At 35.0% G+C, this 25,810-nt stretch overlaps 1 protein-coding gene and 2 long non-coding RNA genes across 3 annotated transcripts in view; 2 read left to right on the top strand and 1 right to left on the bottom strand.

Moving 5' to 3' along the window:
* The first annotated feature begins 2,288 nt into the window (after positions 1-2,288).
* LOC130052676 (uncharacterized) lies at positions 2,289-3,968 on the top strand. Its single transcript, XR_008801053.1, has 3 exons — positions 2,289-2,548; positions 2,674-2,881; positions 3,220-3,968. It is a non-coding gene; the product is annotated as an uncharacterized LOC130052676 (long non-coding RNA).
* Positions 3,969-4,086: 118 nt separating this feature from the next.
* LOC125658933 (uncharacterized) lies at positions 4,087-5,546 on the bottom strand. Its single transcript, XR_008801054.1, has 3 exons — positions 5,404-5,546; positions 5,122-5,232; positions 4,087-4,931 (listed from the first exon to the last, which is right to left on the bottom strand). It is a non-coding gene; the product is annotated as an uncharacterized LOC125658933 (long non-coding RNA).
* Positions 5,547-16,676: 11,130 nt separating this feature from the next.
* Positions 16,677-25,810, top strand: part of LOC125674421 (uncharacterized) — a 34,450-nt gene continuing 25,316 nt past the window's right edge. The window contains exons 1-2 of the mRNA XM_048911573.2: positions 16,677-18,774; positions 19,376-19,513. Of these exons, the coding sequence (XP_048767530.2) occupies positions 18,332-18,774; positions 19,376-19,513 (581 nt within the window). The 5' untranslated portion in view covers positions 16,677-18,331. The remainder of the gene's footprint in view (positions 18,775-19,375; positions 19,514-25,810) is intronic.

The following is a 25,810-nucleotide window of genomic DNA, read 5'->3' on the forward strand; positions in this document are numbered from 1 at the left end:
ATAATCTACTTTTGTTTTCACATACATGTACCCAATGAGCAGAGACTTTACAAACAGATAAATTTAAATATTACCTACAATGCAAATTATATTGAATAAGAATAAAAAAAATTATCGAATAAGAATGACATGACTATCGAATAAGAATGACATGATTATCGAATATGAATTACATGCTTTTGATATGAATAGCCAGAGGCCGTGTGATTTTGAGTGCGATGCTCTAACCAGTCGGCCAATACTTCAGGTTCTTAATAGTGAGTTGGAAATTATTTTTTAGCATGAATTTGTTTGGTGGGTTTAAAATGCTTAATCAACTTAAATTAAGGCACTTCTAATGGTCAGTAAAAATTTAAATGTTACAAGAGAGATACAGAGCTCACAGAGCTCACAATTGTTTTGTTATGTGCAATGTAGACAAGGCTCATTGATTAGAGGAACTCACTTAGAAATTGATTGACAGACTTTCTTCTTTGGTAAACAGCATGCGGTTGTCATTTATGATATACCTCTGTGTTTACATTGGTGTGTTATAAGTACTTCATCGCAGATGGAGGGTTCTAATACAACCCAGATGGTTTTTGACCTTTCAGTTACCACAAGTCTTAATACAGGAAATGGAGATCACTTGAGACGTACTACCCTTTGAACCCTCTAAAACAAGAGGCCCCACCCTCCCTCCATTTTCGAGTTTCATCGTTAGCATTCCACACCAAGTCAGATGAAATTGTTGTGTTATTATCAAATCATAATAAATAATAGACTTACCGTCTTATAAAACGAATACACAGCTAATCTGATCAGTGCAGAAGGAATGTATTACGTAGAACATTACACACAGTGTATCCACATACCCTAAAGCGAAATAACACGCTAGACTATAATTAGAACATGAAAGGAAAGTTTGGGTGTGAGAGATGACGGGCTGATGGAAATGTTACTAAATTGATTTCCTATACACAAAAACACCGGAAAAACACATATAAACAGATATATACTACTTAAAATTTGATAAGGATCACTAGGTTATATGTGTGTAATTTACCACTAACATAACAGAAGACATAAATTTGACTCTGAAACGTGTTTACTCAGGTTATGAATGAAAATTCATAAATGGGATGAACTTTTATCAATACGGAATACTTGAAATCTGATAACAACACCAAAAGGCATTTCATTACAAAAAGTTAACAGCAAACCAGAGAAAGAATTACACAATTTTGGGGGATAGTCCATCATTACACTTAGTCGATGAAGTGTCAATAGGGTCTGTAAGTCTCTTCATGTGATTACCGAGATTTGGCGAGATTTTTAACTTCCGGGTACATCAACTTCTCGTATTGCACTGTGTAGAGAGCGATATTATAGGGTTATTGAGCTTATATTGGTGAATATTGGCACGAGTTGGCTGTCAAAATGCACGAGCTTGCGAGTGCATTTTGACAGCCAACAAGTGCCAATATTCACCTATATAAGTTAAATAACCATTTTATTATATAGCTAAAGTATTTAGTTGTTAAATCATATCCCTTTCACTCAAACTACTCCAAAATATACGAAAATTCATCAGTATTGGCAGTGTGCAATAACAGCATGCATTTCTTAACTGTTCAATATTTAACCCGTCGTTAATGCATGAAATAAACTGATTTTGTAAATGGGGACAACATAATTTATGTACAGTAAAACATTTTGCGCAAGTAAATATCAAATACCGGCTCTGTCAGATTCGGAGGACCGTCGTCTGCCATTTTGGCTTGTTTACGTCGTTACGGTAACGTCAATATTGAACGCTCATACTCGGAATGTTTCGGGCGCATACAATTTACACAAAGCAAAGTTAGCGTTCAATAAATTCTCAGGATATTGAACGCTAACATTCTCTAGATTTTACGCAGATTTTATATTATACTATTTATTAGCTATATAATAAACAAAGATATAGCGTTATCAATCGATTATGTGGAGGTTTTAAAGAGATAAACATGGGGATTGGAGCATTAGTCGAGTCGTCGAGGATTCTTCGCTTCGTGTTTGACGAATTACGTGTAATAACCGCCAGTGTACAAGCGTCGATGAGGGTACGTCTTGCAGATAAAGTGCAGGTTGGTAAAAGCGTAATCTATGAGCTAGAGAGATGTACGATACGTTTTTATATTCTCAAATCATTTCAATTGAAAATATATGCATACTTAAAAATAAAAACGGATTATGCATAAAACATGCTTTGTGCTTTATACGAACTTACTAGGGAGATCGGAAGGGGGTTGGGGATGGGGTGAAAAACGATACATGTACTTACCTGCAGTGTACAGTTGTATATTCAAGAAACAAAGCTCATTAAATGTGCCTATCTCTATCAGTTACATCACAGATGGGAATTAGCTTGTTTAATATTTAATCATTTTATAGATATGCCTTAAATCTGAGGATAAAGGTGATGTGCACTCTGAAGTATCATCAACATGGATGTCTGATGCCAGTATGTCCATAATGGGGCAGTATAAGTGTCAATCTTCATATGACAACAAGTTTTCAAAGGCAGGTACACAATTTAAAGATAAAAACAATGTCAATGCATGTTTGGATCTATATCTATCATGATTATAGGTAATGAATGGGTTCGAACTGTGAAGATAAAACGTTTACATGTATATTGGAAATTTTCAGATATAAGAAGGCAAATAAAACTGATGTAAAATACGCCGGTAGTTGGATAAAACATACAAAGTCGGCATAGCCAGAGGTCACAACAACAATGGAGGAATTAACTGCATCTTCATTTCTCCTGAAATTCTTAATTGAGGCTAAATGCCCATTTTCAGCTCGAACAATGACAATTAAAGAGGCCTGTGCAAATGTTGGGATTTCCCTCTTGGTAAGTCAGCATTATAGATTGAACAGGTACGTGTATATGTACCTAATACATGTACATCAGCTGTACATATATGTATTCATATATTATGGATGTATCCAAGTTTATTATGACTTTATAGAAACATTTTATGAATGAAATATAAGTACTACTTAGGCTTCATTGTGATATTGAACTGTTAATGTTCTTTATAAACTTTACTTGCATCAAGTTTTGAATACTGCAGTACATCTATGTTAAAATAAGTATGCATGTAGTATAATACTTTCACCCCTAATCAGAGCACTTGTAAATCATGTTGAATATTTTATCAATACATGTAATGACATTTGCCATTTTAGAATGTGATGCAAGGGATGGTTCGCTGCACCTCAAAACAAAGTATGAATATTGGCATCAGATTCAAGGACAACAACACCTTAAAGACACCTAATGCTGTGATTTGCTAGTGTGGATTCCTATTGACACTCAAATAGTTCACATTGACAAAGATGTATTACGGTCAACAAACATTTTAAGCGTGATAGAGTTTAATTATAATCAGTGATTTTTCAACATTTTTCAAAAGGGTTCTGTGACTTTTGAATTTGGAAAAATTGTCAACATTTTGATCAAATTGGGAAAACCTAGACATTATTGTAAACATGCTAAATATATCACATCAAACAAGAAATCAAAACACAAATTGATGTCATTTTTCTTTTATTTTACATATTCAACTTTCGTTTCTTAAAGCTCTTAAAATTTTCGACTATTCTTTCTAAATTATTTAGAACTGATGTGTCGTTGTCATGTCGTACATAAACTATTCACATTGAACTTATTTTTTAACACATACTTTTTTTGTCAGTTTTTATTATTGGGAAAAGTGCAAGTTGAATTGGAAAAATATTGGTAAAATTTGGAAGGGGAAAGGGCCTATATTCGGACCTAAAATAGGTCTTTAAAAAATCACTGATAATAATAAAATATTTTGCAGTCTAAAACACACACATAAACACATGTACATATACTTTATTATGATAGCAGTGGTGCATCTATCAAAGTTATGTAATTACATGTGTACTATTGAATAAACATTATAGACAGAGTTTTTCTTATTTTAGATGAACCAAAATATGTAAAGACAATGTCCAGCTTTACAAAAAGTCATTAAATTACAAGCATTTACTAAAAACAATGGATTTTTCATTTTTTTGTTTTAATAATTCACATTTGAAAACCTTTAGAATGAGAACAAAAGGCTTTATTGTTAATTGATTATATATTGTTTAACGTCCCTCTCGAGAATATTTCACTCTTATGGAGATGTTCCAAAAGGCTTTATATTCATATGAAAATGTAGAAAGTTATATAGCATGTATGGTATTCATTACATTTAACTTTAAAAATTCAATGTGGCAGGTATGTGCAGATTTAAGGTATATATATATATATATATATATATATATATATATATATATACATGCAATTAATCTAATAAGTTTGTGGAATTTATCTGCAATCTCCTTCAAAAGGGGAACCTAAAATTCACATGAGCCACACAAAGCTGAAATATTCTAACAGATCAGATACTATGGCTACGGATTTTTTTAAAAATTATTCTTTTTTTCCTATCCAACATGGATTCTGCATCTGCAAATTTTATAGCAAAGTTGTGCATCCTCTTTTGAGAAGTGGGATTTATTTGTAAGAAAGAGTGGGATATTAAGTGTCATGTCATTTGGAAGTTTGTCAAATATACAAAATCCTTTGTCCGCCAGGAACATACACATGTATCACCAACTTGCAACTTGTCTAAAATGCCACAATGGTTCACAATTGCCGAATCGGATTTGTATCCAGCATACAGATGGAAAAGAGCTGCATTAGGTGTAATACACATTAAAAGTCTTTTCTTTGTGGCGACTCTTATAATTACTGAGAGCGAAAGACTGGCTATCCATATCAATTTGGTCATATTAGGTCACTACTGTTGCATCCATTGCAATCTTCAATTCTTCTGACTTTTATATTTCAGTTGAATGGACACTCCCAACAGTGTTCATGATCCCTTCAAACAAACTTTCATGAGCATATGAAAAATATCCATAGAAAATGGTGTATACAGCAACATTTATACCCCCAAAAAATTACTAGGTAATTGAATATTGTGAAATCTGCGCTGACCTGTGAAATTGAAAACTAGTCAGTGTATAGAAAGTGCATTGTTCATTTTTCCTTAACGAACTGCCAAAACATACCTTTCCAGGGTCTTTTAATTATGATGTTCCCAATTGTCATGGATGGTTTCCTTTAATTAAGCAGGTATATTTCTCACTGCAAGTTTACAACATCCTAGTCTTCAAGGGAAGCTGTAAGAACAAAAACAATACCATTATAGAATTTGGTGTGCATATAAATTTTGATAACACTGAAATGAGAATGAATACAGAAAAACCACCTGACATTAAACTTAACAAAAGCAGTTATAATTTCCTGGTTTGATGTACAAGTATCTGGTATACTTGTATTGTACACCGTACCTTTTTAAATGTTGAGGGTTTGATGCTGTATACTCGTGATCATGTAGATGCACTCCATTGTTGTCTGGTACTGTTATATTGGTAGTAGTAACAACTTCGTTTCCTACATGTACGTTTGAAGCAGATGCTTCTGCTTCAGCAGGTTTCGTAACTTGGTGTCTATGAAAAAAGTAATATACCATAATTTGCTGTTTTTATTGACTGAGTGGCTCACTACACAACAAAGTTGTAGCTTCTAAAATCAGCACAGAATATGAGTTTTACAATCATTCTTATCAAGGCCATATGGCACTTTTACATAATTATACAATAAAGATATACGAGTTCTCTTGAAACACAATACAAAATTTAATCATGTAGAAACCTATATACAGGCAAGTAGTATCAAGGGTGTCCTGCCAACCCTTTTTCTAGCAAGGTTATTTGTCTTCTATATTGATACAATAAATTAGTGTCCCTTCCCCTTTTCTGGCAGAGGGAATTATGTAGTAAAAGATGTTATTAAACGTTGAAATCAATACCGGAGTATAACTGCCGCAAAAATCGAGACTCGTATCACAGCGGGTGTGGCACGATAAAGATCCCTCCCTGCTCTAAGACGGTAAGTGCCGAGCATAGGCCTAAAAATTTTAGCCCTTCACCGGCAGTGGTGACGTCTTCATATGAGTGAAACATTCTCGAGAGGGACGTTAAACAACAGACAACCAACCAACCTTATATACCCCGGACTTTAGATAACATTCGATCCTCGCTTTTTAAGAAGCCAGATTTTTCAACTGATTGGGTACGCAAGAGCTTGTTCTGCGTATGATCAGGTGCGTTTTTTTTTTTAAATCGAGGCAGGTTACTGACAAACAAGTTGATGGTGCAGGGATTTCAACAGTTTTGTTTAAAGTCAGCATTTCGCAAATTTTATGGTCATTGTTACATGTACAATATACGTGCATGTAGTTTCCCCCATTACAACATATCATAGGGTCAGATGCTGTCTGACGTGTTTCATACCGATTGTTAGACCTTTCTTGTTACACTGAATTTGACGACGGATAACTCCGTTTACCTGATCAGGATATAGGACTCACGGTGGGTGTGACTGGTCGACAGGGGATGCTTACTCCTCCTGTACACCTGATCCCACCTGTGGTATATCCAGGGCTCCGTGTTTATCCAACTATATATTTTGTATTGCTTACAGGAGTTATAAGATTGATCACTGTTCGTTATCTTCACTTTTCATCTGGCTGAATTTTGAGTGGAACAAATTTTGAGCAAAAATAAATTGGTAAGCAAGTTATTTTCAGGATGTGAAGTAGTCAATGGAAAACGGTAAGTTCGCCTCGATCCGTACGCATCATTGTTCATTAATCAAATGATGGCGAAGCCTTTAACCAGACTTCAAGCTTGAGTTGGTAGTTGTTTAGTTAAACATCCAAATATGAAACAGATCTGGAAAACCCCGTGGTGTATATCATACATTTCGAGTTCACTGGGATATTGAATCGACATATGAACGACAGTTAATATTCTTAATAGATAAAACGCCGTCGATATACCTAAAGATCAAGTTGAAGGCTACTACAAGAGATTTCTCTTTTTTTATGTAAAAGTTTTCAAATAATTCTATCTCATATGAGAACACAAAAGTTGATCAGCTAATAAGCGAGCACAATTTTTGCCACCAAAGATCTTTGCAGATGTAATGGGATGGGGAGCCTACCTTCCAAATAACAATGATGAAATCACCACTGACCATGGATCATTTTCATACCGCTTGCAATATTGTGGTGTGATTTTGACATTAGAATTTGATTTTGCTTGTATTGAAACAATGACTGAAAGATTTAACGGACATAAATAATTCATTGCGAAGATATTTTACGTTTTCATAAAATTCGATCGGAGGTCCCTTTTTTAATCTCAGATTTAATTTAATAATTTTCTTCATTTTCTAATACTTCCTATTACCAGCCCGTCAGAGTTATCGCGCTTTGATGACTCTTGCGCGTCAATGAACATGTCTCGCGAGCAAGTGCGAGATTACCGGGACATAATTAAAACGTTGATAGCCCCCCCCCTTTTTTTTAAATATATATATATATATATTTTAAAAAACGTGGTGTCAAATGGTAAAATAGCCATTAGTCAATTTACATTTAAAAAAAACCAAAAAAAAACTAACACTAATATATAAAACTAACGTGTTTTTGAACGCTACATAATGTATCGCATCTATTTCAAAAATCGATGTTTTCTATTCGAATTCCATCGACAGTTGTAATTTATGAAATATCTTAGATGAAGTTCGGAAACAAAACAGTTGTGTTCATTAGTGTTATAAATGTCACAATTTTTTTAAAATGCAGTTTGACAGATGGATAATTTATTTTAAAATATTGGAAAAGGAGGGGGTGCATGTATACTTACAAAGTCAATGCCATGTGAACCTGCGCTAATTGTATGATAAAATATCTTCATAGTCTGAGAGAATAAATTTAAAAGCATATGGATCCCATTATTTGCAAGAAAATTTCGTGATGTTGGATGTGCATTGGTTTTTTCCTTTACAGTTCTTCTTGCTCTTGCAGTTGATGCTTTTATATCTGTCATATTTAGCAAATTCAGTACCTGTGCTCCCTCACATAGTTTAACAAGTTTGTCTTTTTTCTTGTTAACATAATTTTATTTATTTCAACTTTATAATTCTGATCAGTGTTGTGGTTTGCAGTTCTTTATAATTTGTATTCAATGCCGTATTACGTGTGCCTAATGTTTACGTTGTCCCGGTAGCACGACTTTACGCGCCTTTAATTTGAAGAGTTCCACTAATGGAAATCAAAAGTATTACGATTCAGAATTTAGAACAAAGAAAATACGTCTTAATTGAAAGCTTATAAAACTTAACATCCGTTCGTGACATCAGTAATACGCTCGATTTATGACATTAATTGTTTCGTTCTAGTGGTTTGAGGTATATCTGGCAAAGCTTCGAACTGCAAAACATACCTGCCTTGAATTACAACGATCTTAATGTACCACGAATCCCCTTTCATTATCAGAGCACGTTTGCCAAAGCAATCAATATATTCATGAACAGATGGTCCACATAAAATAGGTTAAATACTGTTGAGTCCCTATATGTCCGCTTGCACAATATGTTACATCAATTACTACAACAAACTCCAGCAGTCGAGCGAATGTGTTTGCATTGTCATTAGTTCTTTTTATTTGAACTGATTTCAAAATATTGTTATGATATGTGTGCATGTGTAATTATCCAAATTATCATTATGTTGAAGGGTCAACGATTATTTACTGGAAAACAACATTTTTTATGCTTATACTCCATGCTGTACAATAACAACCTAATCAATACCGCATTTGAAATATTCACATCATTAAATATTGGAAGTGTGTTCGAAGTGATCGCCCTTTATATCATTGAAATATATTTTATATTGATCAGCATTTTTTTAATTTTTTTTTTAAGAGAAAGAAAACTACGGACAGTTGGCATAATGATAACTATAGTGTTGTGATTTCCATGTACTATACCAAAATAGTAGTCAAAATTTGATTCGCCTCCGGCCCGTGCACCATGGGTCAATTAAACCTTGCCTATTACATGCAGATCTTATGTATACATATAACTATATAATTTGTATATGAATATCATCCGGAAATACATTGTATATAAAATTTGACCTTGACCTATGCCTTTTGAAATTATTCTTATAGAGGTCTTTTTAGAAATAACCTTGGGAAGTAATGTTAGATAAAGTGCAAAGGCTCAAGAAGTTTTAAGGCTATCCAGTGCGATACTGAAAATGATTATTATTTAAGTCTGATAATTTCAGAAAAAAATTACGTGACGACAGCCAGTTAAATAAGTGGCGGCCGTCAGATTAGTCTGGTCCCCGCCCCCGCCACGTCCACTACTTGATCGCTCGTCAAAACTAGTGATTACGGAGTGGCGGGGGGGGGGGGGGACCAGACTACCGTCAGATAATAAAATGCCAACCGTCAGTTAAATCAAGTGACGGTCCATGCCATGTAAATCATTTATGAATTCTGTATCTTGGCACCTATCGACTTCCGTACCGGTAACATAGTTCTCATAGAAGTTTGCGTCGCTGCGAGATAAAGTAATGCGCTTAGTAGTTTATCAGCTTTTAAAGATATATAATGTCCTTGGAGTTGGTCGGCTGTTCAAAGTTTTTTTTCTTTTGTTCGATTTTTTTTCAGTGGACTCGTATTTACGTTCCAAGAAGGGCGTATAGGAGAAGGGTGAACCTGAGACAAGTACCCCTCCAATTTTCAAAGTGCGGGGGGGGGGGGGGGGGTCATTTTTCAAAGTGGGAACACAACCATGCTTGCCCCCCCCCCCCCCCCTCGAAAGATATATCAGTTATGCAATTGTCATTAGAGCTGAACTAAACTTAACTATTGCCCGTTTTGTAGCCTGGTTCCCGAGGTCTTCCGATGTCGATGTGCAAGCCTCGTGCTTGCACATCGGAAGGCCTCGGGAACCAGACTACCCGTCTTGTTGTCACTACATAGTTTCTTTTCTTCTTCTTTTTTAAAGTTAATATTTTCCCCCATCGTTGGATACCCACAGCTGATCGCGTCTTCTACTCATGAGTAAAAGACGAGATCAGCTGTGGGTATCCGACGATGGTTTTCCCCTTTCTAGTTGCACAATTAAGACTTTTCCTTTTGACTGACTTTCCCGATTTTCACAAAAGTACATAACGCAAAGACGAAATTGATTTCTGCCTGTGTTTGATAGTTTGCGCTAATAGTTCAGTCATCCAATGTTTGAATGACACTAAATAAGTATCCGACTATGTCATTGATTCGAAATTTTATAATTTGCCTATTTCTGCAGCTTTGACATATATTCGAGTCATTATCAAATATCGCAGATTTTTCAGACAAGAAATGTAAAGCTCTAAATACCAATTTTATTGAGCATAACACGTTTATCAAACATTGGGGTAAAACATTAAATTTTGCAAACATGGAATGTGCCCCACTGCAAAAAAAAAAAAAAAAGGAAAGTAATAATCCCATATACTTGAAAATGCCATTAGCAATTGAAAAAAAAGGCAGTGTTCTTCTCTTTGTTAACTCCGTGTTAAAAGGGGGAAAACATACGCAATGTATATATACGATTTGCACAGTGCATCTCATCCAAAACTGGGTGAAAGTATGCCACAGATGCCACATGGGATATGTTTCATGCCATCAGATAAAGTGCATAGAGATTTCACATTGGATTCTTGAGATTAACTTGAGCATGTATAATGTGAACCTCCTGCCCCAGTTATCTGATTATTTTCAGAAAAGCCAATGTGCATTATTCCCCCCTTTTCCTTCAAAGCAATACAACTTGTTACAGACGACTTTTTTTTAACTAAAAGAAGAAACAGAATAGCATATTGAATATATATAATCCCATGCTATTCTGTTTGTTCTTTCATTTTTTTAAAATCATAATTAGATATTTTCGCCTTGCTGATTCTGTTTTCTTTTGCAGGTATTCTGCACATCTCCGAGATTCATTGTCCCTCATTTTTCTAAATTGCCGTGATCTTTTTGCCTTTTCTAATGTTACTGCATCCTTTGAAACAACACAGCATTTCCTTTTCATACAATGTATGTATATATGTTCACGTTTTGTTCAGGGGTCTGTTTCTTTTCAGATCTGGCATGAATTTCTCGAAATAAAATGAATTCGAAACTCAAAACTCAAAATTTGACAGTTCAAATAAAAGAAAACTCGAACTTCAGTTTGAGACCCCCCCCCCCCCCCCCCCCGGAAAATCCAAGTCTGTATTTACATTAAAATTTGGCTCCAGTCTTTGGTACTCTTGTTTTTCGATTTAGTTCTTGAAAGTTTATTGTTATTTCCGATATCCAATATTTCGGCATGAGCATCACTGAAGAGACATTATTTGTTGAAATGCGCATCTGGTGGATCAAAATTGGTACCATATAAGTTTTTCATTACGACCCTGGGTCGAGGCCTCTGCTGGTGGACTTGTTAGTCCCCGAGGGTCTCTACAGCCCAGTAGCTATACGTACTTTTTTACTAGCTTGAAAATACGGATATATATTTAACTGCTGTGATAAAATTTAGAAATTCATTTCAAAATTAAGGAATATCTCCCTCATGCATAGCTCTGATCCTCGGGCGAATTTGGCTGCAGTCTTTGGCACTCTGTTTTTTTATTTAGTTTTAAAAGTTTATTGTTATTTCGGATTTCCAATATTTTGGCTTGAGCATCACTGAAGAGATATTCTTTGCCGAAATGCGAATCTGGTGCATCAAAATTGGTACCATATAATTGTTTCATTCACTTATAAAAATATTATTTAAGATTACCATATAAGTTACTTAATAGATGGACACATGTTGTCAATGGTATTAATGCGTCAGAATATAACATTACGGTATTTCGTTAAAAGTAGCATTAAAAGCAGCATCCAGTAGAATGAGTGAACATGAAAAAGTAACACAATATTAAATGAAAAGGTGAAGATAACTAACAGTGATTAATCTCATGACTCCCATCAGATTGATTGATGTTTTTCGCCACACTCAACAATTTTTCAGTTATCTGGTGGATAACACAGTTTTTATAACTACAATGTACCTGGGAAGAGGTTGGTACCACTGGCCTTCCGCAAGTAAACTGGGAAACTTTCTCACTTACCGGCGCGAACAGGATACGAACCCGCGCCGACAAGTGGTGAAAGACCGTGTGTTATTTGAGCGCGATGCTCTAACCACTCGGCCACGGAGGCCCTCCAACTCCCATTTGGAATACAAAATAAAGAGTTGGTTATAAATCACGGACTAGATCTTTTTTTGTGTGTGGATTTGCGGCTTTAAGATTTTCAATCATACGGAGATGTCATCATTGCCGGTGAAGGTCTATGATCGACCGGCGCTTTTTACGGTCTTTAACAGAGTTTAAGCCTGGGGAGATCTTTATCGTGCTACACCTGCTGTGATGCGGGGCCACGGTTTCTACGGTCTAATCTGTCACCATTTAGTCACCTCTTACGACAAGCAAGGGGTACTGAGGACCTATTCTATTCGAATCCCTACGATACTTTCTTCGTTGATGTAACACTTTTTTTGTGCATGTCATATTTCATGGTGTACATATTTGATATGCCCATGACCACAGAAATAACAATGATGCTGATGTGACCGGTCGACAGGGGATGCTTACTCCTCCTAGACACCTGCTCCCACCCCTGGTATGTCCAGAGGTCCGTGTTTGCCACTCTCTATTATGTTTTGCTTATAGGAGTTTATGCGATTGATCACTGTTCGCTATCTTCACTTTTCATACATGTACGTACCTCAAAGCAAACATTTTGATTAATCATTGAAATGTACATTGTACAAGCATATTTATCCATGTGTGTCTAATTTATAGATTGCATTGTCAGTGGTATAGCAAATTTAGTCAATAGTGTAACATGTTAGAATATCTGGTATTAGATATTTTCATACGATGCTTTGATTTGAACAGAATGACCTACATATCTACAAAAAGGCTAAGTATGGGTAAATAACATAAATCAATGAATACATTAAATCATTTGCTGATTATTTAGAATTTTCGTCATTAGTGGTACACGTGTCCTCAGTTGAGTAACGTTACTCTTTGATGTATTGAGGTTAATTATATCAAAGTAGTCTTAAGAGTTTATCAAGTACAGAATATCTGTGAAATCAGCTTGATTTTATTTAACTTGTTTTAAACATTATTTATCAAATCAAACTTACCTTAATTGAAAATATTCAACCATGCATCCTAATTCTCGCGGTGTCAAGCATTGGGTTTTGGCGACATGCAGGGATGATAAGAGTGTTCACACATCTACTTGATATCAAATTCCTAGTGTGTTATTAGAACTTTTAAATCTGTTACACCCCTTATCTGAACAATTTGTACACGGGTAATTATATGTTCGTAAACTTTTCTCGAGCACAAAGAGATTTATCGCCAATTAAGGGAAGGGAGGGATATACATGTAATTGATCGAGTGACGAGAGAAAAGTTTAGAAGCATATATATACTTAGTACGTGTTTCACACGGGTATTGAAACTCATTGTGGTTCCTATTCGATCTTTACCAACACAACCTGTCATTTGGTCAATTGCTGTCTGACGTGTTTCTTACCAATCGTTAACCAGGCCGTTCTTGGCGGGTACCTGTAAAATACGAAACGAAACGAAATCTGCCGAAACGAAATTAAATCTGCCGAAACGAAACGAAACCTACCGAAACGAAACAGATTGTAGAATCGAGCTGTGTAATCATGATAATAAAAAATGGTATCTCAGGCCCTTGTGAAAGTTACCACAAATAAATGAAATTCTCTTCCCTGTTGATGTGGTCTTTCGGGTTGACTAGACTAAGTACATTTTAAGCGATCCATCGGTTAGCATCAAACATTGTTTGAAGAAGCTGGTTGAAAGTTGAAAGAAGGAAGACGTTTAAGCGAGTACTTTATTTTCCAATTTACTAAGAACTAAGTTCGTTTGGTATCATATTTGGCCCCTTGAATTATTCAAAAATGAAGTACATGTTGAATCAAACTTCTACATTGCAAAATACTGACGGAGATACACTTGTCTCAAAAATAAAACGAAACTTTGAAAATGTGTTACATTTCTACTACATTGACGTGGTCAAAATACGTACGGAACACAAATTTCCGGAAAATTTCATAAAATTTAACCACTTTTGAAGATATTTGAATAGGTCCGCATAATATCACCACTTTAAAATTTTCACACATGAAACATTTATGGTTCAGTATTTCATATACAAAAAATTACGATGGTGATATTGTGCGGACCATACTTATTTCTTATTTTAACGTTCATATTTTTAGCGTTTTTACAGCATGGAAATGCATGACATGTTTATGGATGTTGTTACATAAGCTTACCTATATTTTGTTTACAAAAGAAAACACTCGCCTAACACCACATCAAATGATAAAATTCCTAACATCAATCTAACGGGGCAATGTCACGATACGATATTTACATGTCTTCCTTTGTCAGGCTTGTGTTGTGTATTATATATTAATCATGCCATCTTACTTCCGTGTCCTGTAACTAAGCGAAATATACACTAATTAGGAATACTTTGATATCAATTACTTTTAATCAATGGAAATTGCATTATATGAAACATTTTGCCAAACACAAAATGCTACTCTTTCTTATTAATCTATATAGCTAAATGCATGGCAGAGCACGAGACCGATTTATACATTTATTTCGGTATATATAGACGTCACTTCTCAAAAGTGACGTCATAATGGGTTGATAGATCATTTTGTCAACTTACATACTACGTTACCTCAGCCGGTAGAGTGTAGTGGAAACGACCAATATGAAGATTTTTTTTTTTTCATTTAAAGTAGAGCTATTTCAATGTAATTCTTCTTATCTACTTTTTATTTAACTTTACAGTGCATATGCCGTCATGCTATACGACTATAGTTAGGCCTAGGCCTATATCTGCAGCATTTGTATTGTTATAATTTTTTAATTACCCCAGGATTCGTAACGTATTACCCTTTCGTGAATATTAGTATATTACCTATTTTATTACAGACATGTAGGATCGTTTTTCAAGGGGGAGCGGGGAGCCGGAGAAGTTGACTTCACTATGTCTAAAATTAATACTTGTAAAATTCAGTGAAACAAAAAGCCAACATGTTCTTCAAAATCCTAATTTGTGGGGTGGGGGAGGGTTAGGGTTGACAAACATCAAATATATTTTTATTAAATATAATATTGATTAAAGTTTACGTTTTCTCTAACTTCTAGTTCTTCATTCCGGGGGTTGGGGGTGGGGTGGGGGTTGCTCCCTTCTATACATGAATTCATTTCATAACTTCTATTAGTACTACTTCGAAACTGCATTCTTACCATTCACTATTACTTTTTAAAAAGTGGCCTAGGGAAGTCACCAAATATATCTTTACTACAAAAATATATGTTGTTAAGAAAGCACCCCCTATTTTATGTGCCTGTATCATACATCGTTTTGTGTTATACACGGATAAATTGTTGTTCAAGTAGTAGAGCACGATTTTCACGCACAGGGAGACCGTTACATCCATCTGCCGTTGACGTAACATTTATATTGGCCTGTGCAAAATACATCGCATATCTAAATCATGCGCGGATCTAAAGTGGGTCACCGGAACACCACCCCGGCCTGGAATTGAAGTTATTACATCTGTGCGCTAAGCAATAAGGACAGAACTAGATCACAATATTAATATCATGAAACTGTAACATTGTTAAATATCCTTTTTCCATTTTCAATTTACATTATTACCGGTGATTAATTTTCTTTATAGTCATTTTTTATTATATATATATACTGCCGTAAAATGGCTGAAATAATACCAATACGATGTAAAACCATAAACAATATTCTACATGTAGGATTAAAAGTACAGATTATAATTTAAACCTTTCACTAGTTAATGACAACAAACTGCTGGATAATACAAACCTTTGACTGACGGTATTATATATGGCAGTGAATTGTCATAAAAGACAATTTACTTTTGTACAATTTAACTGTCACTACTTCATTCATTATTATAAACTGACTGAACAGGACTAAATCAGACATGTAGCAAGAGGTGTGTGTAAGTGTGTGTGTTGTGTGTGTGTGTGTGTGGGGGGGGGGGGGGGGGGGGGGCTGTCTTAATGTACGATCCTCTCCCATGAGGACCTCGGACGCGGTTTGAGACGATAATGCTGATTTATAATTCAAACTGTTACAATTGCGTAAATACCAATGCATTGAAAGATGTGTTGTATATAAAGAAGTATTTATCATATATTTTTAAATAGATACACGTGCATTTGCTAAAATCTTGAATCTTAAAATCCCGCAAGATTATTTTTAGTTAACCTTTTCATTGTGATTGTGTTGAATACGTGTGCAGTACATTCTTAATCCCAATGTAATGTTTTGGTTTTTTTTTTTCAAGACATTTTAATATTTCTTCTCACATTACTTTGAATGAATTTCATGTTCTTCACTGTATCCAATGTGGCATCGTTTAGTGTCTTCGCTGAGCTGAATACACCTTTAGTGTTCTTGGGGGGATTGAACATGGTGTGTATATACACATAAGTATAGTTTCATGTACCCACTCACCATGTATACAATTGATATTCATTTAATTCATATTTAAACAATGCAATTTAATCCAAATGTAAAGACACAAACATGTGCTGAATGATAAAAATTAATTGAATATGGGTTACTATACAATTACTAAATACCGTTACACAAATTCGTCATTCAAATCGTAGCATACGCCACATTTGAATCATTTACAAATCATGAATTCATGAAAACTTTCGGAGTGAGTCATCCCGTGGGGATCCGGGTTAGAATAGGTCCTCAGTACCCCTTGCTTGTCGTAAGAGGCGACTAAATGAAACGGTCCTTCGGATGAAACCGAAAAAAACCGAGGTCCCGTGTCACAGCAGGTGTGGCATGATAAAGATCCCTCCCTGTTCAATGGCCATAAGCGCCGAGCATAGGCCTAAATTTTGTAGCCCTTCACCGGCAGTCTCCATATGAGTGAAATATTCTCGAGAGGGACGTTAAACAATATTCAATCAATCAATCGGAGTGAGTCAATTAAACTTTTCAAATAATAATCACAGTACACTGATACGACACTCTATGCAACAACGAAACGGTCCCGGAATCAGCCTAAAAAGGTACAGTCCCCGCACACGGTTGCAAAGCGTTGAGCGAATGACGACGCTATGTACCAAAAAGTATCGTTACACTGTGCATACCTTCGCCATTTCTGCCACTGTATATAACATACCCTCTCGTTATTATATACCGTGCCGTATCAATGTACTTTTATTTTTGCCAAAAAATAATAATAAGACACAGCCTTCTTGTTCATGACGTCGCATAAAGTAACGTCAAAATGGCACAAAGTTATTGTAAACTATACTGTAATTACGTGTGTATTATATGAAAATAAAGTTTCTTACGGACATATGATAATCATTTTATAAAAACATATACCTTATTAAAGAACTTTGAGGGATATCTTTTAATTTGAACACGGGGCCAAATTTGGCCCCAAACGCACTGAGTCCTTTCAATTGGCAGAATTCACGGGAAAATGTAACATTGGTAGATAGATATATATACATTAATACATTTCTTAGTGATGACTAAAATCATAAGAAACAAAATCGATAACAAATAAATATGTTACATAAATTGGTGGAAACCACGCCTTTCATAAACCATAGGCACCTGAAGTATGGGATTTTACACCCCCTCCCCACTTTTTTGATAATTTATTTTTGTGGCAACACTTTCTCTGAAATGTGTGAATTCCCTGTCTATCTCATACCTCTTTTGATTTATGTAATCGTTTCACGCCTTTTGTAAGCTTTAGAGATTGTCCTTTTACCAGTATGCGGTATGATAAAATGAATCATTGCCAAAAAAAACCTCCAAGAACCCCCCCCCCCCAAAAAAAAAAAAACAAAAAAAAAAAAACTCAAACTAAGGGTTAGACTAGTAATATCCATACATCGGGCATAGAAAAAACCCAAATGAATAGATAGATAAAATAAAAAAGAGCAAAAACCTACTGTAATATATGATTAAAGTCTTGTATAATGTTTAATACTTATATCATATTTGGGAGCGAAAACACATCAGAGGTGAAATGTTGTATGACGAAACCATTTGCTACCGGTTCGGTCAATGAAAAAAAAAAAAAAAAAAAAAAAAGAAAAAAAAAAAAAGAAAAGAAAGGAACAACATAAACTGGTTCCCCGCTGATTGGTGCCACACAAACAAGAGTAGCTACATATGTATGTCAACAGGGTACCAGTTTAAAAACAATATGGCATCATTGAAAGCTAATGAGAAGGCATCAGCAAGTTCCTTTGCTCCAGATAGGGAAACTACTCCACCATCTGAATTTGTGTTTTACAGGGATATTCCTCAAAGCACTTCTGACTGGACTGAACGTCATCTAGATCATTTGCAAATCACTGCATTGCAGTCCAGGACTTTTACACCGAAAGAAATATTGTCGTGCGTTGTGAACGAAACTGTTGAAAGAAGAGTACAGAAAGTTCATAAACATCTGATGAAATATATGCCAGCTGGTTTGAGAGCTATTGATTTTGATGACTTTAATGCTATACAGCATGATAAATGTAGTTCCATTTTGTACAATGCTAACAGACACAAGATGTCGAGTTTTAAAATCGAGTCTCTGGCGGATTATGCTGAGCAGGACTGGTGTGAATCGTAGGTTGGCATGGCAATTAGAAATGTGATAATAATCATATGGGGAGAATTCAAGTCTCTTACCTTGATTACACCATTCAAAACGAAAACGATAGGGGATAGAGTTAACGATTTGACAAGACTGAGATTCGGCCCGGCTGGATGCATCACTCCAAATATCTAGCCAAACCAAATCTTAGCTGAGAGATATATCTAGGATTGAAGGGATGAGCGGATTTTGAGGGTGGGTCCCCCTTATTATGACCAAACGAATTATTTATTGGTTTTGTTAATTATAAAGTACTGTAAAAGTAACCTAATATACCCTAAAACCCAGTAGCTTCCATTTGGCCCCCATCAGGGCATTGTCCTTGGCCCACTTGGGGCCTTAAGGTGCCCCCTCCAATCCCCAGCCTATTTGCCCCCCTCTCCCTTTTTTAAACAAAATTCTCAATCCACCAGTGGATGGGTATCTTTGGAAAAAATTGGAAAGATAACTGCTAAATGTAAGATTGAAAATAAGTTGATGGAGACTTGAACATTGTTGAATGAAACCATATTTTTTCAATACAATGCAATCGAAGGTGTGATGATCTGATCATTGCTTGTATCTATATTTTAGGTTTAGAATTAATGGTGAGCAGTTCTGCAGACAGCTGATTTACATGATATGGCAGAAAGAAAGAGGAATCACTATATCAGACGAGATGTTCCGACAGCTGTTTCAACATTTCACGGCCATGTTTGGACTGCATGGGATGTAAGTAACAATGCATTGTTCTTTGCTGTTAAATTTTATTTTAGGTCTCTGATTATTTGTTTGTTACCTCGGGTCCACTTCCCATTTATTGAGCATTCATATCATATGTTAACACTTTGTTTGGTTATATACATTCACTTGGTGTTTAGTCCAGTCATTCTACTGTTTTACCTCAAACTAATTGCAACAGAAATGATTTTTGCGAAACTTGTACTGAAATATGTTTATAATGATCATATAAAAAATCGAGAAAAATCGAGAGAGGGGAAAGTCGTCGATTTGCTAATTTAAATTAGCACATTTTCATAGCATAAACTTTGTTACGGCATGGCTTCCATAGACGCAGAAGAGTTTACAAGGGAGATAATTGAAGTTATGTAGACGCTCTTTGTAGTACTGCATATATACTGGTAAGTAAATTTTATCCTCTATAATGCTAGTTTGTTTCAGGCATGTGCTAATTTTTAACCAATAATTACATTTTCATACCAAAAAAATTGACTTTGTATAAAAGCTAATTAATGAAGTTCAACGTTATACGATATTCTATGTATACTATCCATATTATGTCTGATTCTTACAGACATCGGTTTCAAAACATCTAAAACCAAGTGATCATATAATCAAAGAACTACAATTTGAAAAATATAAAATATTGGAGTCTAACGTCTCTTCAAAACAAAAATATCATATCAATATGTAAGCCCTCGCAAACAACAAACAAAAAAGTATGGAAAACAGTTTTTGCCATTAGTTGATAATGTTTAGCGTTAAATGTCGCAAAAACATAAGAACAACAAAAACGTATCTCTTATCAATTAATATTCCTTTAAACGTTTATGTAATGTTTGTTTGTAGTTGTAGATGAAATACCCCTTGTAATGATTCTTTAACGTGCCAACGTCTGTCGCGACACAGGATCTCTGTTTTTAAGGTCATATTCGAAAGACCTGTGATTTTCACTTCGAAATGTCGAGCGTTTGGTGAAAGAGTAATCGCATCTTAGGTTTGATGCGGCCATGACACGAGCGGTTTTGAACTTAGCTTCTAACTGTACATACATGATAATAATTTCCAGCTGATTTAGTAAAATTAAATGTTTTTTAAGCATTGGGCATTTGTCCCTCACAAGTGAATTGCATCGACTTTTTAATTTTCAGGTAGTGATGGAACACTTGAATTTGCAATATATCTCTTGGTGATAGTCAATATATTGTGCAACTAAGAGAAAAAGGGAGCATAAGTGTGAACAGGATGAGTGCTGTCAGAAATGACTCCATTGTCTCGAAAATTCGTTTTCACAAAGACCAAGGAATTTCAACTTTCGAAAAACTTTTCTTAATTTGTGTAGCTCGTTTTGAACTATTGTAGTGTAGTATGGGGTCTCCGAAACTACCACAACATTGAGAGGGTTCAGAATCGCAAACTTCGTCATTATCACAGATTCATTCCTTTACCTGCACTACATGTATAGCGAATTCGGATGGAAGAATCCTTAACACTGACACTGTATAAACTATACGATACTGGAATCGTCTACTATCAATGGACAGCATTACTAAACATGTGTGAATCAATATAATAAGTCTAACTGAACATCACAAATAAAGTCATTATCTGAATCTTTAAATTGTAAAGAAAATATATAATAGGTTACTATTGTTTGACACTGGTGATTTGAAAACAAGTAGCTTCATAACTATAAGAAGTAGTGGCTAGTACATGTAAAAGTAAATCAAATATTAAGTTATGTTTATATAAAGATATTAAAACAAATTTTACATATGTAGAACTGAAAATTAATTTTCCACGAGCATTCCAAAATATTTAAGATCTTTACTTGCACTATGAAGACGTGGTATACTTCCAATTCGAATAGAAACGGGACGATACAAAGGAGAAAAATTAGAAGACAGAATATGTACCTGTGTTCTTTAGATTGTGTTCCCGTGGGGGAATAAATGGGGCGACCCTTCGGATGAGACCGACAAAATTGAGGCCCCGTGTCACAACAGGTGTGGCATGATAAAGATCCCTCCATGCTCAAAGGCCATAAGCGGCGAGTATATAGGCCTAAATTTTGCAGCCCTTCACCGGCAATGGTGATGTCTCCATATGAGTGAACTATTCTCGAGAGGGACGTTAAACAATATACAATTAATCACTTTTGATAGATTGTGTAGAAGATGAGATTCACGTTTTACTACCATGTACTGCATACTTAAATCACAGAACAAATTTTTTACTACTTGTACCCCACATTGTGTATGTCAACTTAGATTGTATTATTTTTTATTAACAAATTTCCCTCGGCAAACCACCCAGTTGATACATTCCGCTTATATTTACAGACATTCTTTGATTTACAGAAAACACTATGTGTAATTATTGTCTTTGTATTGCTATTATTTCTTTATCACAGTGACATATAGATCCGATGGATCGGGTGTTTTGAATTCGCATTTATACGATATGATGTATGTCACTATAATTACTGACTTGCTGTAACAATGCGTGGCAAAAGAGTGCATCAAAAATGTCGCCGTGACTACACTAATCCCAACACAATAATATTTTTTTTAAAAAGGAAAATTTGATGTCTAAATCTACAAGTCTTAATCACAAATGATCAAGTCGCGGTCTTCGTTCAACAACACCTACTTTTTACTTCGACAAGAACTGTACAATGTATATTTTGTACAAATTTTCTGATAGGAAACGTGGCGTTAATGGCTTTTCAGAAAATCCGAACCGTAGATTTCTCAAAGAAACTTATAGATATTTATAGAGAAAGAAATGAGGAATGGTAAAAAACAATACCCTCGTCCCGGCTAATTTGCATGCACCCGATTCAATTTATCACTAAACATGTAGCGTGAATTTTTTAACTCGTAAGCAAATCCCAACACCCTAAGCAAGATTTTTTCCAAGGTCACGAAAAGTAGGTCAATCATCAAGGTCACAATGTCAAAATGTTTGGCACCATCTAAAGGTTTTGTCACAAAGAATACACATATTAAATATGAAAATACTGTCATTTACCATTCAAATGTTATGGCCAAAGTTAAACATTTTGCGGACTGACAAACAAACGAACAGAGCAAACACGATTACGGGATCATACACAGGGGCGGATCCAGTAATTGCGGTTAGGGGGGGGGGTGTGTGCAAGTTTATGAGGCAGGGGGTCTGGGGCCGCCTTGAACTCCTGCATGGATTTTACAGATTTTATAGGGCTTGAAATATGTCTCGTAAGTAGTTATTTTTACTATTTTCTGTCATTTAGGATAAAAGTGAAATTAATAAAATGACGCAAATTTTAAGGGTTTTTTTGGGGGGGGGGGGGGAGGGTGCAAGTTCTCCCAATAAAAGTAATTAAATAAATCAAAACATTTTGTTATTTATTTCTCCGAGAGTGGAAGAAATTATTGCTTCTTTTATCGTTTACAATTTTCTAAACAAAACACCATGATTTACCTTAATTTTGAAAATTTTAGGGGGGGGGGTGGTTGTGCCCCCTTAAATCCACCACTGATACACTCATGATTTTAAAATCTCAAACTGATAAATAATTTTTATGAATTAATTATCATGCACTTCTTTAACTGTCTCATATAAATAGTATCTCATTTTGTGTCAGAATCAATGTTTACGAGTTTCATATTAACTTTTCTCATTTTCATGGATTATTCTTCCAAAAAGCTTTACGCCTCATAAAGAATCATTCATTTGAAACTTTGGTATGAATAAAGTAGTTTGTGAATGTTAACACCGTTCCTGATGATTATAGCAATTATGTTTCTTTTATTTCTTTCATGTGTGAAGATAAATGATAAATCCCGGTTTTCGGTGATTTTTTATCAAAATGTACGATTTTGCCCCCAAAATACACGTTTCCCCTTTGTTTTGTGCTCTTGATTTTTTATATACGCTACAGCATCCCTTGACTCACCGTTTGAAAACAAAAACATTTCTATTGCAATTAGTTTGAGGTTACGCTATATTTTTGGCTAGAATGACTGGACTAGTTCATCGTTAGCTCACCTGAGCCGAAGGCTCACGTGAGCTTTTCTGATCGAAATTCTCTTGATGTTGTCGTCATAAACTTTTCACGTTTTCATCTTCTTCTCTAGAACCACTGGGCCAATTTCAACCAAACTTGGCACAAAAAACATCCTTGGGTGAAGGGGATCAAAGTTTTGCATAAAATGTATAGAGAAAATCTTTAAAAATCTTCTCAATAACCACTCAGGGCTTGAAGCCAACTTTTTATGTCACCAGTCCAGCCGGACTGATGGGTATAGTTTCAACCAGTCTGCAGAAAAATTTACCAGTCCGACAGAGTTTTCCAGAAATAATTAAACATATTTCGTTAATGTTATTTTAAAAAATGAAGTTTAACTCAATATGCCTCAGACAATATTGTAACACTTAAATACATATGTGGGATTTATATTTACGAATCAGATTCGTCTGATATCTACACATCGAAGCATGCCATATGTGTATAAAATTTCATAAGTATATTTTCCAAACTGATGCTTTAGAAAATTAACTGGTTCCATCGGACTGACTAAAACAAATGTCAGTCAGTCTGTCAAACTTTTAACCAGTCACAGACTGACGGGTATATGTTAATTTCGACCCCTGCCACAAAGTACAAATTTACATGACATAGTGCAGATTCAAGTTTGTTAAAATCATGGCCCCTGGGGGTAGGATGGGGCCACAATAGGGTATCAAAATTTTACTTACAAATATATAGGGAAAATCTTTAAAAAATTTCTACTCTAGAACCACTGGGCCAGAAAAGTTTACAATTACATGAAAGCTTCCTGACATAGTGCAGATTCAAGTTTGTTAATATTATGCCCCCTAGGGGAAGGATAGGACCACAATAATGGATCAAAGTTTTAAATACAAATATCTACGGATAATTTTTAATAATCTTCTCAATTAAGAACCATTGGGCTAAAGAATTTTACATTTACATGAAAGCTTCCTGACATAGTACAAATTCAAGTTTGTAAAAACCATGACCCCCGGGATTAGGTTGGGGCCACAAAAGGGATCAAAATTTTAAGTGCAAATATGTTAGGGAAATCTTTAAATATGGACCAAAGTATTTCAAGTGAGCGATGTGGCCTCTTGTTTAAAGTATCATGGGCTAGATCATGATACTATATATATGCATGTGATATATAACTTTTCATGACTTTAATAATTGAGATTTTTAGTTTTTTTGTTGTCAATTATATACATGTAGTGGTAGCACGGTAAAGTATTATTTCCAAAATAAAAATCACAAGACCTACTAGATATTGATATGCAAAGGTAACATGCCATTCAGGCTTATGATCAGTAAGATTTGTTAGGTTGTTGTAACGTGACACATGAACGCTGTGTTATGTATGTTGTTCAGGCTTTGTGATCGTTAAGATTGATGTATTGCTATAATGATGCATTATTACCTGAGTTTAGACTTCAGTACAGCATAGCTATATCATCAATCACCACAGGATATCAATTTACCTAATCAGAAATCTATATAATGCAGTTTTTTGTATAAATATATATGCTCCTTCAGATCAGAGAAAATACTCAGTGTCCTCTGAATGTATTATTTTATTTATAAAAATGACTTTCATGGATAATGACTTGCATTTTTTGTTCATCTAGTACTATTGTTTGATGAGTTTGTATTTTAAATTAGAATTTGTTCTTCAATTAAAGTTGTAAAATTTATCTGTTGTTATGCTGATGTGTGTATAGTCCGTAGCCCACTCTGTTAGCAAGTATGCTAAGGCTGGTAACTTTTTAACCCCTTGACAGAAATGCAAAATATTTTCAGAGAATTTGCTCAAAGAATGTAGCATTACATAGAATATGTTTAGACTTCATGAAACTTTATTTTTTAATCACTCTGCAACAAAGAAGGGCACCTGATCTTGGGCAAGCTGAAAGCCAGTATTAATTTTTTTCAGTGCAGTATCTTAACCTGTTGACAGTTTGTATTTTATTTAGATTTTGTGCATCATCCTGTTTACAGCCAGTATTGATTTCTGCACATTGTCTTGTTTACAACCAGTATTGATTTCAGTGTAGTGTCTTGTTTACAGCCAGTATTGATTTCAGTATATTGTCTTGTTTACAGTCAGTATTGATTTCAGTATATTGTCTTGTTTACAGCCAGTATTGATTTCAGTACATTGTCTTGTTTACAGTCAGTATTGATTTCAGTGTAGTGTCTTGTTTACAGTCAGTATTGATTTCAGTGTAGTGTCTTGTTTACAGTCA

The sequence above is a fragment of the Ostrea edulis genome, chromosome 3 (genome assembly GCF_947568905.1).
Source record: "Ostrea edulis chromosome 3, xbOstEdul1.1, whole genome shotgun sequence".
NCBI classification, from domain to species: Eukaryota; Metazoa; Mollusca; class Bivalvia; order Ostreida; family Ostreidae; genus Ostrea; species Ostrea edulis.